This window comes from Bactrocera tryoni, chromosome 3 (genome assembly GCF_016617805.1).
Source record: "Bactrocera tryoni isolate S06 chromosome 3, CSIRO_BtryS06_freeze2, whole genome shotgun sequence".
Classification (NCBI taxonomy): domain Eukaryota; kingdom Metazoa; phylum Arthropoda; class Insecta; order Diptera; family Tephritidae; genus Bactrocera; species Bactrocera tryoni.
Window position 1 is genome coordinate 84353858 of NC_052501.1, and position 18741 is coordinate 84372598.

At 36.6% G+C, this 18741-nt stretch overlaps 3 protein-coding genes across 4 annotated transcripts; all 3 read right to left on the reverse strand.

The window, feature by feature from the left end:
* Positions 1-667: 667 nt before the first annotated feature.
* LOC120772480 (senecionine N-oxygenase-like) lies at positions 668-5232 on the reverse strand. Its single transcript, XM_040101124.1, has 5 exons — positions 4781-5232; positions 4522-4711; positions 4220-4391; positions 945-1483; positions 668-892 (listed from the first exon to the last, which is right to left on the reverse strand). The coding sequence occupies exons 1-5, from the start codon at positions 4981-4983 to the stop codon at positions 713-715; spliced, it is 1284 nt and encodes a 427-aa protein (XP_039957058.1). The 5' UTR covers positions 4984-5232; the 3' UTR covers positions 668-712.
* Positions 5233-9155: 3923 nt separating this feature from the next.
* On the reverse strand, positions 9156-11976 carry LOC120772385 (flavin-containing monooxygenase FMO GS-OX4-like). Its single transcript, XM_040100975.1, has 5 exons — positions 11558-11976; positions 11286-11475; positions 10270-10441; positions 9665-10200; positions 9156-9571 (listed from the first exon to the last, which is right to left on the reverse strand). Exons 1-5 carry the CDS (start codon positions 11743-11745, stop codon positions 9392-9394), a joined length of 1266 nt encoding a protein of 421 aa, XP_039956909.1. The 5' UTR covers positions 11746-11976; the 3' UTR covers positions 9156-9391.
* Positions 11977-17201: 5225 nt separating this feature from the next.
* LOC120773072 (electron transfer flavoprotein subunit alpha, mitochondrial) lies at positions 17202-18740 on the reverse strand. 2 transcript variants are annotated; one of them, XM_040102016.1, is made up of 4 exons: positions 18681-18740; positions 18514-18618; positions 18312-18452; positions 17202-18243 (listed from the first exon to the last, which is right to left on the reverse strand). In XM_040102016.1, the coding sequence occupies exons 2-4, from the start codon at positions 18553-18555 to the stop codon at positions 17434-17436; spliced, it is 993 nt and encodes a 330-aa protein (XP_039957950.1). In that variant the 5' UTR covers positions 18556-18618; positions 18681-18740; the 3' UTR covers positions 17202-17433. The 2 variants fall into 2 exon arrangements, with proteins under 2 accessions (XP_039957950.1, XP_039957949.1); XM_040102015.1 differs by lacking the exon at positions 18681-18740 and having other exon boundaries at positions 18514-18674.
* Between the last annotated feature and the right edge of the window lies 1 nt (position 18741).

Genomic DNA, 18741 nt, shown 5'->3' on the forward strand with positions numbered 1-18741 from the left:
AGTTTTAGTCTATCTTCTTCGAAAAATGTGTAACTATTGTATCGCTCAAAATGGTTTGGGAAAACGATGTATGTAAGATTGTTAGAACATCCGTGTTTTTGTTTCTTGTTTTTGGATGATGGCGAGCTTATCTGTCTAACTTTGCTATCGACTTTTATTTTACCCTACAAAGGGAAGTGCATCCCGGTTTAACCACACTCCTACTGGCTTTTTAGAGCTGAAGATAGAAAGCTTTGGTCTATCTTCTTCGAAAAATGTTTGGGAAAGCGAAATATTGAAGATTGTTAGAACCTATGTGTTTTCGTTTTTTTGTTTTTGGATGATGCCGAGCTTCCTCATCTTACATTTAACCACCCTTCGAAAGAAGCCTCTTAGAGCTGAAGATTGAAAGTTTTGTCTACCTTCTTCGAAAAATATGTAACTATTTTATACCTCCAAATGGTTTGGGAAAGCGAAATAATAAAGATTGTTAGAACCTCCGTATTTTAGTCTTTTGTTTTGGGTGATGTTAGATGCTTTGACAAGCCTCTCTCACAAAAGGAAAGTCTATTCCGGTTTAACCACACTCTTAGTAGCTTTTTAGAGCTGAAAATAGAATGTTTTGTTCCACCTTCTTCGAAAAAGTTGCAAAATCCAATATTTCTATCGCACTTTCTCCAAAAAATGGTTTTGTGATTTTTGTTGCTTCTTTATTTAAAGTAAAGTACTACTTTTACACTTCGCCTAATTTAAATTGTACAAAATTCTCGTTGTCTATCACCTTAAATGCCGTTTTTCGGTAGTTTTGTAAATCGTAAAGAAACTTGCCACCACAGATTTTCGAAAGCTTTTTGACCACTGGTCTAATATTATCGATTCCCGTCAATGCCACCAGCTCATCATAATAATCGAACTAAAATCAAAAATATTTATAAAATATTTTATTGCTTTCCACTGCCACTCACCTGTCGCTCGCCCACTAAATGCGCCTTCCTGCGCGGCAGGCCACGTTCCCTGCGCTCAGCTAAATCACGCTCCGTATCGGCCAGCATATCCTCCGCACTTGGCAGTTGCAGTTTTCCACTATAGTATTGCATTACAAAACGCATTTGCAAGTCGAACAATTGTATTGGATAGGCATAAATCGGCAGACCAATGAAACACATGGTGGGATGGTAGATATTGATGCAGTGCTTGTAGAGCGGGTATACCAAATTGTCGTGCACTTGCAGGTTGCAATCGGCGCTGAGGAAGGGTATCGTCAGGTCATAGCCTGTACAGAAGACGATGTGCGTAAAGTTGGCTTGCGTGCCGTCCTTAAAGATGGCGCCGTTCTCCGTGTAGCGTTCGACAACCGGCTTCTGCACAACATTCGGCATAAAATCGGTGATTGGCGGCTTTTGTTGCAGATGATGACTTAGGTAAATGCGTTCGGCGTAGGGGTAAATGTGGTGGGTGATATCCATACCGCTGCGGCCTGCGCCTACCATAAGCACGGTGGCATCTGTGAGGTGGAGTGTTTACAAATAATTAGTGTTGTTATGATTTGAGATATCGGTATAACTATATATATTATATATGTTTATATTATACTAAATAAGTTCAACATAAAGAAATGTGAACATAAAGCTCCGATGTGCCTCGATATTTTTTCTGATATTGAAAGGCAAATAAGTATACATAAATTTGTTGAGGATGCTAATTGAAATCAGTCACAGTTCCTAGAATATGACTCTTTCGATTTATGTCACTTACTAAAGCGACCTTACTAACGGTAAGTTAGACTATGATTTGTTCAAACTCTTCGTCTTCAATGCCGGTTAAGCTTGTGTACGGACGTTTGAGTTGCTTCAGTTTTAACAGTCGGCTGCGATGTGACCTTGAGAACTTGAGCGAGTTCTTCTAAATTAAATTTCTAAGAAAGGGGAAGTTGAAAAAAAGTTACAGCTGTTCGAAAACTAGTGAAAATAATGAAGAAATTCGCTATATTTTGAAATTTTTGTATAAAAAAGGAAAGAATGCCTCTCAAGCCACCAATGAAATTTGTGAAGTTTATGGAGACGATGCTGTATCAGTTCGTGTAGCACAACAATGGTTCGCTCGCTTCCGTTATGGAAATTTCGATGTAAAAGATGCATCTCGCTCTGGTCGACCTATCATTGAAAAACTCAATGAAATTATGAAAAAGATTGACCAGGACCGTCAGATAAGCGTCACATCGCTAAGGAACTTAACATTCATCATCAAATGGTTTTAAACCATTTAAAAAAGGCTGGCTACTAAAAGACGCTCGATTTGGTCGATGGTAACCTACATGAATTGTCTGTGAAAAATTTAATGGACCGAATTAACATCTGCGTTTCTTTGCTGAAACGAAATGAAATCGAACCAATTCTGAAGCAAATGGGAACAGGATATGAAAAGTGGACTAAATACGACAACGAAGTGCGAAAACGATCATGGCCCAAGCGTAGTGAAGCTCAAAAAATGGTCGTAAAGCCAGGATTGACGCCTCCAAAGTTTATGCTGAGTCATCCACTATGAGCTGCTCTAGCCTGGTCGAACGATTGATTCTACATTTTACTGTTAACAACTGAAGAGATTGAAGCAAGCAATCGAAAAAAACGGCCAGAACTGATCAACAGAAAGGGCTTCGTCTTCCATCAGGACAACGCTAGACCACACACATCTTTAATGACTCGGCAAAAACTGGGAGAGCTTGGCTGGGAAGTTTTGATGCATCCACCATATAGCCCTGACCTTGCACCATCGGACTACCATGTGCTTCGGTCAATGCAGAACTCCCTTAATGGAGTAAAGTTGGGGTCAAGAGAAGCCTGTGAAAATTATTTGTCGCAGTTTTCGCCGAGAAACCAGAAAAGTTTTACACTGATGGAATAATGTCTCTGCCGGAAAAATGGCAAAAGGTGGGTCGACCAAAATGGTTGAAATATTTGGTTCATATAAAAAAAAATAATTTGAAGTTTGATTAGAAATACGAAAAGACTTTTTCGACCAAAATTTTATTTTCAAATAGATCGAAAGAGGGAAAATAATATACTTTTTACCGCAACAAAATCGACTGGAATCTCAAATTGTTTTTTATACAATGAACAGGGTATATTAAGCTTGCTACGATGTTTTTAACATCCAAAAGAAAATTTCGGAGACTAGACCTCTTGGTATTCGACTAATCGTGCATAATCGGTTTGCAGTAGTTGAGATGTCGATCTGAAATTTTGCACACACCCTTTTCTCACCAAGAAGCTGATCACTTGTCTTAATCACCGATATCGGACAACTATAGCATATAGTTCCCCCACAAATTGAACATCGGAATCAAGTGCTTGTATGGAAAACTTTTTCATTTGACGAGATATTTTCACAAAATTTGGCAAGGGTTATTACCTAATACAACTATTGAATCTCTGAAGAAATTGTTTAGATTAGATCGCATCATAATAGCGTATATAGTAATGTATACATACATACATGCATACATACATACATACATACATACATACATACATACATACATAGTATGTATGATGCTACAACAACATTAAATATAAGAGTATTAAGAGAACTTATCGTGGTAGCATAATATTTAATAATAAGAGAAATTAGAATAAGCTCTATGTTATTTATGCTTAGTGATAATGTAAGAAAATAAAGAAAACCAGTTCTTATTGTGACACTGAAGATTGTGTTTCATTTAAGAATATAAATATATGTAGCTACCATACAAACTGAACGAACGAACCGAATCAAGTGCTTGCAAGGAACCTTTTGTATTTTTGAAGAGTATATGTTTTTTTTTTTTTTGTTTTTTGTGTTTTTGTTCTATTTTTTCGTTTTTTGCATGTTGCCAGTCGGGTTATCACCGCTGTGATTTGTCTACAACAGATGTTTATATTTCAAAATGAAGACGTCTGCTTGTTCCCATTTCCCATATTTGTATTTAATTAACACTGCCGTGATAAGCCATAAATACTGTGAATTGAGCGCAAACCGTTTAATGAACATTAAAGTCCTCACAAATTGTATTAAAAACAAAATAATGACACTATTAAAGCAAGTATGCGAATGTACAGTGCGAAATAAAATATGTTTATACATTATATACAATACATGTGCATAAACTTAACTATGTACTTGTACGTATATGTATACACTTATGTTCAGATATAGTATTAATATGAGTAAAAAAAAAATAAATAATAACCGCATTAAGGCTCACCTTTGAATGTCTCTGCTCTGCGAAAGACATGACTGTGAATTTTATGGCCTTTAAAAAGATCAATGCCCGGCGTGTTCGGATAAGAGGGCGTCGCATAGCGTCCGTTGCATATGAAAATGTAGTCAAATTGTTGCGTCGTGTAGATGTTGCTTTGTAAATCCAGCGTTAACACCTAGCAAGATCAGTGAAATACATTAATTCGCATAAATAAATCAACTATTTATGGACTTTGTTTTTTTGCGCGACAAGCTGCATACCGTTATTGGGAACGTAAATTAAATTGTTTATTGTGATTTGCTCACCTCCCACTTGCCATGCAATGGCCGCACGCGTACCACTTCCTGTCTTAACTTGATATGAGGTAGTAGTTTGAAGTGTGCGGCGTACGATTGAAAGTATTTCAGCACGTCACTGGCCAATATGTAAGACTCACGCATATTTGTTGGGAATTTGAAGTCCGGAAAGTCCATTACTTCCTTTGGCAAATTGGTTCTACATTAAATTAGCGTAAATTAATACACATTCATGCACTAAAATGATCTACAAAAACTACACAATTACCGCAAACCATCATACATGCTGCTGTGCACATCTTCCGCCGTGGCGCAGCCGTCCGCCGCGTGCTCCGTGCACACCCAGGTGCCGCCGATTTCGTGATATTTCTCATACGCCACCGCCTCCATGCCATATTCGAGCGCGTACTTGAGCGCGCAGAGTCCGGCAGCACCGGCGCCAACCACACAGCAACTCACTTTTGCGGCCATTGAGCTTCTTTCGTCCCTCCGTATTCTTTTGCTATAATTTCATAAATATTGTTCGTCTCTTCTTCTTTCGTCCCTTTGTATTGTTTTACTATATTTTCATGAATATTTTTTATTTTTTTTTGCAAAAACTCTGCGTATTTTTACCGGAAATTCGTACGCGGCTTTGATAAGCTCCGCCTCGCTACTTACGTGCGTTGCAACTGAACGGCTGCGTGAGTTCGCCAGCGGCTTTATGTGTGCGCTAGGTCGTTGGCGCTGCAGCCAGGCGCATAAGACTCTTGAATCTATGCTGATATGAGTTAATTGGCTTTGATATGAAATTCTTTACGGTTTGAGTTATTTGAGTAAGCAGCGATTACACATGTAAATACACTTATTTATTAATTTATTTGTATTTGTGTATGTATGTAGGGGTGTATTAGGTGCTTTTAAGTATAGGGTGTCTCATTCAGTTGCTGCTATGGAAAAAAGTACTGAAACAAACATATACTATATACATACAGCACTTGATTCCGATCGGTCAGTGGCAGCTATATGCTATAGAGATCCGATCGCTTAATTTCTTTGGAGATTGCACCATTGGCTTAGGCAATAATCCTTGCCAAATTTTATCTGGTCAAATGAAAAAGTTTTTCATATAAGCGCTTTATTTTGATTGTTCAGTTTATATGACAGCTATATGCTATCGTGGTCCGATATCGGCCGTTCCGACAAATACGCAGCTTTCTGGTGAGAAAAGGACGTGTAGTCTGTAGTCTACCGATCGATACCTCAAAAACTGAGGAATCAGTTCGTATATGTACAGACGGACAGACAGACAACCGAACATGGCTAAATCGACTTAGATCGTCACTCTAATTACTTATATATATATATATATGTATGTATATAAGTACTTTATAGGGTCTCCGAGGTTTTCTTCTGGGTGTTAGAAACATCGTGCAAACTTAAGTGGGGTTTTTGTGTAAAAAACATAAATTTTTTCAACAATTTTTTTTTCTGTTATAAAAAATGATATATTTTATTAGAATTTTTTGTTATGACAAATATACACTACTAACAAAAAAATTCTGAGTTTTTTGAAAAAAAATATTTTAAACTCGGTCATTGCGACGTCATTTCCGGTGACCCCTTGAAGAAAAGATGCGCCCGCGATAGCAGGTTAACTCCTTACAGGATCATCTAAAGTGAAAAAATGCGTGTTTTAATTAAAACCTTAACTTAGAACTCAGACGAAGGAAAAAAACTGAAAGTTGGATTTTTGTAATCGAAAAAAACCCTTCGTGCCAGTCTTTAAGAAGTGTATCAAAGGCCTGTGTAAAATTTCATGAATATCGCTTGAGTAGTTCTCGAGAAATCTTGCCAACCGACTTTAAAAACACAGTTTCGAGAAAATCCCGTTTAAAGACGGAGCACTTAGCTTAGTTAGCCTCGAGCGCACAAGTTCTCAAGGCTGTATCTCCGAAACTATTACTCGGATCAACTTGAAAATTTAGGACAATATTCTAGAGGTGTTAGAACTTAATAAGACAATAAAAAAAAATATTTTTTTTGAAAACCGTAAACCCATGTAACATGATTTTTTTACGAATTCCAACCGAATTATAATTTGAGAACAATGCCCAGAAGAATGCCCATCGCTTGGAGAATTTTTAACGAAATACATATTTTTGAGATACTAGATTTGAGATTTCAAGCATTAACCGAAAATAACATCCTTTATTTGCTAATCTTCGAATTGCCGGGCAAAATATTTACATTCTACAATCTGACTTTGCAAACATGTGACATTATAAATAATTACTTATACAATATATATATATAGTATATACAAATATATACTTATACAAGCATACGAGTACATAATGTGATAATATTGTCCAGCAATTTGAGAAAATCGATTTTTTTTCTATAATTCGATAGTTTCGATATTTAAAAATATCTGCCTAAAAGGATTTTTGAAACTTCAATTCAGTTGCGAAGTTATAGCCGTTTTAGTGTCGTAATACTTAAAAAGCGTTTTCTTCGAAACTGCTTTTTTTGAGGTGGTCGACATGATATCTCAAGATGTACGCGCCTGCCTCGAATTTTCATATAAAAACGGATAGTAAAAATGTTTTGAATTTTTTTATTATTTTAATATTGAAAATTATAGTAAAAATTTAAGCGAAATCAAACATTCTTCAAAGAGTTATCTACTTTATACTTTATTCTGAGCGAATACAATTACTATTAGGTCAAGAAGTAGTTGTTTCGTGCAACGTTTTCAGTCGCTTAGACAGCATCTATAAAAAAGCATATCTCTAGGTCAAGCAACACTTCCAGTCGCCTAGACAGCATCTATCAAAAAGTGTACCTCTAGGTCAAATAAACTTGAGAAAGATATATGTATGGCAGGTCCATAAAAGCCTTGGCCGGCTGTTTGGTGTTGAGACGCAGTGCTCACAAAGTCGTTAAACTGCATTTTAGTAGATCAGTAGACCACAATCCGCACCGGGTAAGGGTGTTGTGTAGTAGAAACCATTGCCATATATTTTAGCCGAAACAATTATGAAACTATTATGGCTGGAAGCGGCACCTTTGCTGTGTAAAGTTGCAGTGGCGGCTTCTGCGCAACATCTGGCACAAAACTGTTGCGTAGTGCGGCAGTCACGTGGTGGCCCAAATAAACGTGTTTTGCATATTTACCAATTTGCCACTACGAACAGCGCCAATAAGTAAAAATATAATATATAGACATGAAAATTATATAAATAAAATCCATGCACAAAAATTAAACATACATATGTACATACAATTCTACGCGCTTGGTAGAAAGTAGGGTTATCAGTTGAGGAGAGTTTAAAGCAAATAAATCTATGCTGAATCGTTAATCAACATTTTTTATGCTAGTACAAGTGGAAAGTTTTGAATTTTGTATACATTCACATTTTTAAGAGACCGAATCGATTCAATCATATGAGGCGCGCTTAATTATATTGGCTTCCTCTGTATCATTATAGGAATCTTAAGTGTCGATTTAAAAGTCTTTATTATTTTTATTAAATTATGTACAGCTATTTTTACTTTTCATTCTGAAAAGTATTATGATTGAATAATTTTTAATCGATACATTTTTCCTTGCTGATGTTTTTCTTGATTTAATCATACTGTTGACAGCGCCGCAATTCCTCATAAATGCTACATATTCTTTGCGCTTTGACCCAACGAATCTCCATAGACCATCCACAAATAGCATTGCCCTTAACTTAAAAAAATCGTAAGCATACTCAGTGCACGAGAGAGAGGGGAGATCGGTGAAAACTTCTCCCGAGCCTGGAGTTTTAAGGGAAAGCTGGTTCTCTGAAACAATTTTTTGCAGATTTTTTCTCCAACAAAGCACTACACTTATCCGGGGCCCTGGTGCGCTCTCTAGGGCCCTGAGCATACTAACCTATTAAATAATAATATATCTGAAATGGGTTTTGCAAATCTGTCCATGTGTTATCCTGGGAGTGAACGAGGGCAAGACGAAATATTTCCTGTCATCAAACAAACAGTCTTCGCACTCCTGACTAGGCTGCCACGTCACTGTTGATAGTCATAACTTCGAAGTCGTTAATAATTTTGACAAACTTGTAACCAGTATTAACACCGACAACAATGTCAGCCTGGAAATCCAACGCAGGATAACTCATGCCAACAGGTGCTACTTCGGACTGAGTAGGCAATTGAGAAGCAAAGCCCTCTCTCGACGAACAAAAGCCAAACTCTATAAGTCACCCATAATTCCCGTCCTGCTATATGGTGCAGAGGCCTGGACGATGACAACAACTGATGAGTTGACGAAGCGAGTTTTCGAGAGAAAGGTTCTGGATTCGATGGAACGATGAGCTGCATGTGTATGACGACATTGACATAGTCGTACGCATGGACGAAAACACTCCAGTTCTGAAAGTATTCGACGCAGTATCCACCGTTGGAAGCAGAGGAAGAGGAAGACCTCCTCCACTTCGTTGGAAGAATCAAATGGAGAAGGAACTGGCTTCGCTTGGAATCACCAATTGGCGCCACATTACGAAAAGAAGAAACGACTGGCGCGCTGTTGTTAGCTCGGCTATAACTGCGTAAGCGGCGTCTACGCCAGTAAAGAAGAAGAATATTTTTAGAAAAGACAAAAATGTCTTCAAGAATTAAGTGTTAGTTTTATTTTGCATTTTACAAGCATTTTATTGTCTAAATGAATCTTGAATATGGAAGTTGATAATGATTTTGTTTAAATATATAGTATAATTATAAAAAAAAAGATATTGCGTAGACTTAATGACATCAAAGTATACATAAAATTATAAAGTAAGCACTGTGAACCCGTAACCCCTTAAAAGCTCCCAAGTAGCATGTACAAGTAGTACAAAGATTATTATAAATTTCATGCGGTTTCCAAGGGAAATTTCACGAATGTTTCATCATCGATCACCTTGAAACGATCGTTACGGTATGTGGCGAGCTCGTAAATGTATTTGCGACTGCAATCCTCCATGATTTTATTAATCACCGGTTTGATATTTTCAATGCCGGCCGTTTCGGAGAGATCTTGGTAGTAGTCGTACTGGCGAGAAGAAAGAAATACGAATATATACAAATTTATTATTGCAGCAGAGGTCATATACACATATTGAATTGCATTAAACATCCGACTCACCTGCTTATCGCCCATCGCGTGCGCCAGACGGTTGGTCAGACCCTTCTTGCGTCGGTTCTCCTTATCCTTCTCCAAATCGGCGAACATTTCCTCGCGACTCGGGAACTCACGTTTCTTGGTGAAGAATGCCAATGCGAAACGCACTTGCAAATCAAACGACTGCGATGGACACACGTAGAAGGGCAGGCCGATCAATGCCATCGTGGGATAATGTATATTGATGCAGTGCTTGTAAAGTGGATGCACGAAATTATCATCGACGCGCAACGAAACATCGATACTGAGGAAGGGGAACGTGTATTTGTAGCCAGTGCAGAAGATAATGTGATCGAAGGTTTCGGTGGTGTCATCCTTGAAGACGGCGCCATCTGCGGTGAAGCGTTTGACGACGGTCTTCTGTGTAACGTTTGGCATGAAATCGGTGCAGGGTGCAGGATCCAAATTATGACTGAGATAGATTTGCTTAGCGAATTTGCTGATGTGGTTCGTAATATCCATGCCACTGGGGCCGGCGCCGATCACCAGTACAGTGGTTCCTACGAAAGCAAGTTCGGTTACGTATGCTCGTTGTAACCTCGCCTAAAAACAGTGTTCGTGGTATTTACCTTCAAATGTGTCCGGTTTCCGATACCAATGGCTGTGCAGCTTTTCACCTTTATAACTATCTATGCCTTCGATATCTGGCATCAGTGGCATGCTATAATGTCCGTTGCAAACGAAAACGAAATCAAATATTTCTTTGATAAAAGTGTCATTCTTGATGTCGCGAATGTAGATCTACGAGAGAAACGGAGTAAGTATTCGTAAATGAATGTGTATATAAAAATAATTCTGGAAAAATATAAAAAATAAAATTCCAAAACATCAACAAACTTGTACAATAGTTTGAGTTCACTGTTATTATTATTGTATTTTTTTAATTTTTTATTAATATTTATTATTTAAGGAAACGTATGAGACCCTATGAAGTATGAAGAACGGAATCGATTTAGCTATCCTCTGTCTGTCCGTCAGTTTTTGAGATATCGATGTGAAATTTTGTACTCGTTCTTTTCTAAGCAAGAAGCAGCTCACTTGTTGGAAAGGTCGATATCGGATCACCATAGCATATAGCTGACATACAAACTGAACGATCGGAAACCATTCCTTGTATGGAAAACTTTGTCATCTGACAAAATATCTTCACCAAATTTGGCACGGGTTATTAACTCAGGCAATAATGCAATCTACTAAGAAATTGTTCCATCACTATAACATATATGTAGCTAACATACAAACTGAATGATTGGAAATTAGTCCTTGTAAGGAAAACTTTTTCATTTTAGGAGATATTTTAAAGAAATTTTGCATGGGTTCTTTTTCAAGACAAACGTATAAACTCCGAAGAAATTGTTTAGATCGGATCACTATATCATATAGCTACCATACAAAGTGAACGATCAAAGTTCTTGTAAGGAAACTCTGTGAAGGGTGTTTTAGCAACCGAAGTAAATATTTTTTTAATTTAATTTTATTTTTTAATTTTTATTATTTTTATTTTATTATTATTTTTAATATTTTTATTTTTTGTTTTTGTTTTTTTTTTAAATATTTTTATTACTATTAATTTTTTTTAACTTACCTCCCACTTTTCATCCAAAGGACGCACGCGTATTATCTCATGCTGCAGCTTAATGTATTTGGATAAATCGAAATGTTGTGCATACGACTGCAAGAATTTCAGCACTTCCGCCGAAGGTACGAATGATTGTTCAATTTCCGAAGGATAAGAGTAATCCGGATAACCCATAACCTCCTTGGGCAGATTTGTGCTATTTTTTTTTTTTTGTGAGAATGAAAGTAAGAAAATGTTGCCAGAACCAAAAAATTTTCAGTAAACTTATGTAGACATACCGTAAACCCTCGTACATGCTGCTGTGCACGTCATTTTCACCTGGTTTCGTATACACCCAGGTGCCACCGATCTCGCTGCATTGCTCATAGGCGATCGCATCCATGCCCTGTTGCAGTGAGTTTTTCAACGCGCAGAGCCCCGCCGTACCAGCGCCAATTACACACACACGCTTGCCATGGGAAGCCATTTTGAACCAAGTTTTACACTGTTTCCTTTAACCACACTTTTTTAGAGTTTCCTTTTGCTTTGCACTTCACTTCCGCTGCACTACACTTCCTCACTTAATTAAGGTTCGAACACTATTATGTACCGTTACACTTTTGTAGTCACCAATATATGCGTTTACCACGCTTTTTACCGCGCTCAGCAACTCGTACGTCTGCTTTGTTAGATGGCCAGGAAAATACTGTGATCGACAGCTTGCCGTCAGCGCCAACATCACCAACGTTTCCGTCGTTTAACGGCCTAGTCACCACACATACACATACGGCGCGCTGCCAACGTTCATGTTTTACATACAAGTATTGAATACGTTTACGAAATTGACGTTCAAAATAAAATCGCTTGGCTTATCTGTGCGCAACCCCATGAAAAAATGGGCGAATGCGGCAAACAGACAATCGCTTAGCCAATGCTTTGCCGCAGCCGTTGTCGAATCGTGTGTTTTTGTTGCACTATGTAGTGGTAGGCGAAAGATCACATGTGCGGCGTTCGGTGGCGCATAGTGGTTTAGTCAGTCAGGTGCTATACCGTCACCCATCATCAAACCACAATCTGGTTAGTTGATCCGTTTCTTGCGCTTGCGCAAAGTCTTAGCAGAAATCAAAGATTTGCGTTTGAAATTCCATTATTTGCCGATAGTAAATATTTGGCAAACTTGTTTACGCGCGAAAAGCTAGTGGCTGTTGGTAAAACGCGGCAGCAAAAACTTGTTGTAAAAACATTTTTATTGATATCAAATTTTATTTTTGCCATACAATTTTTTTTCAATTTTTTATTTTTTTTATATTTTATTTGTATTTTTTTTATATTTTTTTAAGGTATGTATATTGTTGTTTTAGCGTCCAAGTACCTCTCACAAGGTTACGGAAAGCCATGTGGAGTACAAAAGTCCTTATCTTTAACATGGCTTAGCATAGTCTGCATCACAAAATTACGTCGCACATCATAATAAGATCATAAATTGCGTCGTATGTACACTCACCTACTCATAAATTGATAATTCATTAATAATTGCAAGAATTATATATAAATGTTAGTGCTCTTATATTAATTTAATAAGTTTTTATTGATAGCAGGGCCAACCTACATACATTTAAAGCTTGACCTTGTTCATCGTAGGCATTCGGCGATCGCATGCCAATCAACTATTTTGTTGCTGAAGAGCGGGACATCTCTATTCGTAATAGTTATTTATAAATAATAATAATATAAATTACTCTTTTCTTCGCAGATTATTAGTTTTTTTTACTTCTAGCCAATGACTTTTCCTTTTTTGTTGCTGACAGCTGCTAATTAGCGAGATTAATTCAATTAAAGCGGATCCGTTTGCAATTATGTTTTTGTAAGCGTGGCTTAGTTGTTTCTTTTTATGAACAATTGTTTACTCAAATATGTTATTTGTTTGACACTTTCGCTGTCAAATTGAAATTTCGAAGGCGCGTGTTGGCGCTTAAGATGTTGATTAGAAACTAAACTAACTAAAAAAAAAAACTATTCTTGAACATCCAAGTATAACAAATAATATTTTTTTGTTAAATATTCATTTTTTTGGAGGGGGATTTTGTCGACTTATTAAAATGACTGATATTTTTTAATTTTTGTTGCTCAGTCACATGATTTTGATGTGTCAGATGCTTCATGTAAATTCTTCTTTTCTTCGTCTCACTGTTAATCTGTTCTGTTTGAAACCAATAACTTATTAATTATGAAGATTTTACCCTCAACAGATGTTCTATAATCTAGGCGACTCCCCAGCATCCACCAACATGGTAGGACCGACATCTTTCGTTGCGGTTGGTCCCCCTTCATAAAGGAGCCGTTCCGCAAGGGTTAAGCAGTAGGTAGGCAGAAGCATTGGTAACAATTGGTCCTAGGCATGCGGCACGCCAAGTTGCTAATCGTGATTACAACCTTAAAAGGCCACTTTCGACTTCTACACTGGCCATTGGGAGCGCAAAACGCATTTATGTAACATAGGCCACTGGGAGCTCAAGAATCACTTACATAACAAGGACCCAGCTTCGTGTGCGAATTGCCAGTTCTGCGACTTGGAGTCTGAAACACCAGAACACCCGTTTAATTGACTGCACAGCAGCCTGTAGGCGCAGGATAAAGGCTTTTGGATCCATGATTCGAAATAGGGATCACATCGCTTCAATAGCACCCAGCAGTATAATGGAATTTATCAATTTTCTGAGGCCAGTTGAGATGTTGTGACTTAGGTGAGGGCATAATAGATCCTAGATGGCGGTGCGATCCTCATTGACTTATCTTCACGACTCTAATGGATCCAATGAATAGTAAATTTTTTTAACAAAATGACAATAGTCCCAAAAAGCAGAAAAAAATATGATGAAAACCAACGGAAACGAAAGATAAAATAATAAACATTAAAGGAAAATTACTTATGGGCGAATTGATGTCGCGAAAACGAAGTTGAGGGGCGTGGTTGAATTTTTAAGGGTTAAAGACGGTTTAACTCGATTTCTATCAAAACTATGAAGCCTATAGAAAAAAGTTGTGTGGAAATGTTGTAGGTAGGTGTTGATAACCTCAAAATTTATGCAAAAAAAAAAAATCAAGTTTTTTTGTTTAATTTTTTTCTTATTTTTATTTTCATTTTTATCTTTTACAATGAAAATGAGTCAACTTATCTACCTGCTGGAATTCGGGGACATGCCGGAAATTTTCGGACGTGCAATTCTGAAAAGATCTAGCAATAAGTAACTACGTGATTATTTGTCACAAATCGTTAAACAACTTTAAAAACTCGTGCAAATAACGGTAGCTATAAATTGGGCAAAACAAGTTTCATACCAAAAAAACACATTTCAACAGCTAAAATTGCCGGTTGACTCACATACATATCCCGTACAAGCATGTATGCAACTATATAGCACATAGGCATCTATAAATTTTCGTTTTCAAATAAAAATACATATATACATATGTATGTACATGCACATATTTCCTTGCAAAAGTTGGAATCCATTGAAAATTTTGTATGTTTTACGATCTGTTGCAATACCAACATCAAAGTGTAGACTGCTTACTCGCGCTCATATCAAGGAAAGAGCAAAAGTTCGCTAAAGCAATAAAAGTCTAGTCTCGATTGATAAGCGCGTATGACAACAGCCGGTACCGAGACTTCCCCGTGCCGGTGCCCGGTGCATATGCTCAATACGATCTTTGAACGCCAATATTCACGCGGCGAGTGTATTGGTCCATACAATGTGTGATCGCGTATGATTGCTGGAATAGGAAATAAGCAGGCGTCTATATATTATACTAATTCGATTTCATTTTTGTTTTTATTTGGTTTTGATTTCTAAGCACAAGCGTCATGAGGGGTATTCACTATAAACTGAGTAGCTAGTTATTAGAAAGAGATTTTGATCTAGTTTTAAATTCTGGCCGCTTCGCTTAATTATGCTTTCAATAAAAAATCTAATGTACACACATAAAAAACTATCAGTTGAATACTTAAAGGGCACACCCCTAAAAAAACGATGGTGTTTGGGAATTGAAACGAAAAAAAAACTACTGTTTCGATTGCTTTGAAATTCGTATCGTTTAAAGATATTTCAATAACACAAAGTAAAGTTTTTCAAAAATTTTAAATTTTAAAAATATTTTAAAAAATTGAAAATTTTGAAAATTTTTTTGAAAAATTTAAAATTTTGAAACTTTTTTGAAAAATTGAAAATTTCGAAATTTTTTTGAAAAATATTGAAATTTTTCGAAATCTTTTCGTATTTCTAATCAAATTTCAACTTATTAATTTTATTTTTAAAATAATAAATAAGTAAACAAATATGAACCATTTTGTAAATCGAATTTTCGAAATTTTCAGAACGGAAGCAAGCGAACCATTGTTGTGCTACAGGAACTGATACAGCATCGTCTCCGTAAACTTCACAAATTTCATTGGTGGCTTGCGTGACATTCTTCCCTTTTTTACACAAAAATTTCAAAATATAGCGAATTTCTTCATTCACTCATTTTTGAACAGCTGTAATTTTTTACAACTTCCCCGAATTTATTTATTTTTGGTTAAATCTCATCTTTCCAGCACTATATGGTATAACACAATTTAATTGGTAGCAATGGAGATATACTACGACTGCATCGACATCTATTGACAAAATACGAAAAGACTTTTTCGACCAACATAAGTTAATTGCGCATTGACTTAGAAGGCTAACTCACAACTAAATAATTATTGACAAGTGATTATTGTGCTAAATCAGAACTTATATACTCATATATACATACATATGTACTAAATATGTTTATAATTTGTTTACTTTGGCTTTGAAATATTCAAAGGAAAGTACATCATAACTCGAAAGTAGAAACATTTTTGAAATAACAAAATTGTATTACTTATTTATAATTTATTACTATTTTTATTAAGCTTTAGAAACATATGTACATACTGATATATGCACACACACATACCACAGTCTATTTCTATTTCCCTGCAACACTAGAAGAAATTATTAACTTTTTACGACATTTATATTACGATTCATAAACATATACATGTGTATATATAACTATATAAATATAGTGTATACATACATATATAATACACATATACATATGTATATTGCGTTAATTGGCATTAAAATAGGTCAGGCGATAATATTCACTTACAGAAATCACATGGAAAAGGCGCACGCCCTTGTTTATAGGAAGGAAAGTCAATAATTGAGCGTATATTAAATAACAAATTTATTTTTTAAATATTTTTTTATTGAGTGAAAAATATTTTTGCAAGTTTTACCAGCTATTGACGTCACTTATTGTTACTAATCTGTGATTCTTCAGGTTTTAGTTAGCAGGCTAACGTCACAGCCTTATAAAATGGCTTGGTAGGCCCATTTTTATGAGCAAAATTAATATAGTATATATGTACATACTAACATGCGTACGCGAGTGTATACATATGTATGTAGCTGCGAATTCATTGATTAAAAGCTGTAACACGAACATGTTTTGGTTGCGTGCTTGAGTGGTCAATTATAGTACATTTTTCATGGTAATCATGTAAAATATTTGACCGAAATAAAATATTAAATTGCAAAGTAATCAAAAACGTCCTAAAAATGTTTGAAATATATTAATAATATACATACGAAGTTCTGTATACTTACAGACTACTCTTTACTGAAAAATATATACCGTTTATTCTAAATTAAAGCGTTCATAACAGTATAAAGTGAAATACAATTTAACCAAATATTTATCAGTTCAATTTGAATGACGCCTAAACGTATGCTATACTTCAAAGTAGCAAGGCGCCTTAATGCAAATTTCGCACTAGACCAGAGAACATAAGAGACTAAACAATAAAAAAAATTACGTAATGCTTTGAAGCTTGCACAGAAATTGTGAAAAACAATTTAAACATGTGAATCTAGATAATATAAGGGGTTTTCAATTTTATTCTTAAGCAAAAAGTATTTCTTGGGTGCGCATAGTATGCTACATGATGAATGCGAACTAACATACATACGTTGTATACAAAATAGAAAAAAATTAAATCGTATCTAATTATAAAGAAATGGTTGGTAAATTTTTGTTTAGAAAAAAAATAAAATAAATGCACTACGGTTTATATCAGATGATTAATGTCGACATTGTAGCCTTACAATTTCCCTGTCAACTCTGGCACAGCTTTGAAAAGATCCGCCACCAAACCAATATCTGCCACCTGGAAGATTGGCGCTTCAGGATCTTTGTTTATAGCCACGATTGTCTTTGAGTCTTTCATGCCAGCCAAGTGCTGAATGGCACCTGAGATGCCGACAGCGATATATAACTCGGGTGCGACAATTTTGCCTGTTTGACCAATTTGCAGATCGTTGGGCACATAGCCAGCATCAACTGCAGCACGGGAAGCACCGACAGCAGCACCAAATTTATCAGCCAGGTCATAAAGTAGTTTAAAGTTATCGCCAGATTTCAAACCACGTCCACCAGACACAATCACTTTGGCACCAGTCAACTCTGGACGATCGGATTTAGTAAGTTCTTGCGAAACAAATTCACTCAATTGGGAGGCATAATCTCCAGTTGGTGCGGGTTCTACGGCGCCGCTACCACCAGTAGCAGCGGCAGGTGCGAAATTCGTACCACGTACGGTTATCACTTTAACGGGATCTGTGGAGCGTAGCGTCAATATGGCATTGCCAGCGTAAATAGTACGCACAAAGGTGTCTTCGCTCTTTACATCGATAATTTCTGAAATAGGCGATACATCCAATTTAGATGCTACGCGTGGAAGTACATTTTTTCCAAACGCGGTGGCGCCAGCCAATATATGTGTAAACTTGAATTGCGATTGAGCTGCCAGCACCAGAGGTGTGATAGATTCCGGAGTGAAACCCTTGAAAGCTGCGTTCTCTGCCACCAACACTTTAGCAACACCTTCGACCTTGGCAAGTGCTTCAGATGCCTAGAAATTTTATACACGTTATTACTTTGTTGTTGATTATGCAAACATAAAGCGAGTAATGCACTTACCGGACCACATTTGGTGCCAGCTACCAATACTGTGACATCACCGCCGATCTTCTTCGCAGCGGAGATGGTGTTTAATGTAATCGGATTTAGTGCCTCATTATTATGCTCAGCAACCACCAAGGTGCTCTTGCAGCGGTTGATCTGTAATAAATGTTTTATTGTTTTTTTTTTCACGTGGGATTCATTCTTCCTTTCTGCTTACCAAACTGCTGCGAATAAGATTCCTTGCATTGGAACTGAACATTGTAGTTTAAAAAAATAAGAAGTAATTGCAAAAATAAATTATAGATGGTTTAGCTGCAATCTCCTGCAAAAATGTTAGCTGATAAGAATTTTTCCTAAAGCAAATATCGCTAATTAAACACTTACTCGCCGATCGCCACGAAAGTCCAAAAGTCGAATAACTCTTCAGACAGCTGTTCATGGTGAG

What these genes read in the sequence shown, in the direction of transcription:
- LOC120773072 (XM_040102016.1), bottom strand. Translation starts at nt 18,555, where the DNA reads ATGTTCAGTTCCAATGCAAGGAATCTTATTCGCAGCAGTTTG. An exon ending in ATCTTATTCGCAGCAGTTTG is followed by an intron (nt 18,453 to 18,513) that starts GTAAGCAGAAAG and finishes CATTTATTACAG; the next exon opens with ATCAACCGCTGCAAGAGCAC. An exon ending in CTGGCACCAAATGTGGTCCG is followed by an intron (nt 18,244 to 18,311) that starts GTAAGTGCATTA and finishes TAAAATTTCTAG; the next exon opens with GCATCTGAAGCACTTGCCAA.
- LOC120772385 (XM_040100975.1), bottom strand. Translation starts at nt 11,745, where the DNA reads ATGGCTTCCCATGGCAAGCGTGTGTGTGTAATTGGCGCTGGTACGGCG. An exon ending in CTTTGGATGAAAAGTGGGAG is followed by an intron (nt 10,442 to 11,285) that starts GTAAGTTAAAAA and finishes TTTCTCTCGTAG; the next exon opens with ATCTACATTCGCGACATCAA. An exon ending in ACGCGATGGGCGATAAGCAG is followed by an intron (nt 9,572 to 9,664) that starts GTGAGTCGGATG and finishes TCTTCTCGCCAG; the next exon opens with TACGACTACTACCAAGATCT.
- LOC120772480 (XM_040101124.1), bottom strand. Translation starts at nt 4,983, where the DNA reads ATGGCCGCAAAAGTGAGTTGCTGTGTGGTTGGCGCCGGTGCTGCCGGA. An exon ending in AGCATGTATGATGGTTTGCG is followed by an intron (nt 4,712 to 4,780) that starts GTAATTGTGTAG and finishes AATTTAATGTAG; the next exon opens with AACCAATTTGCCAAAGGAAG. An exon ending in CATTGCATGGCAAGTGGGAG is followed by an intron (nt 4,392 to 4,521) that starts GTGAGCAAATCA and finishes TGATCTTGCTAG; the next exon opens with GTGTTAACGCTGGATTTACA.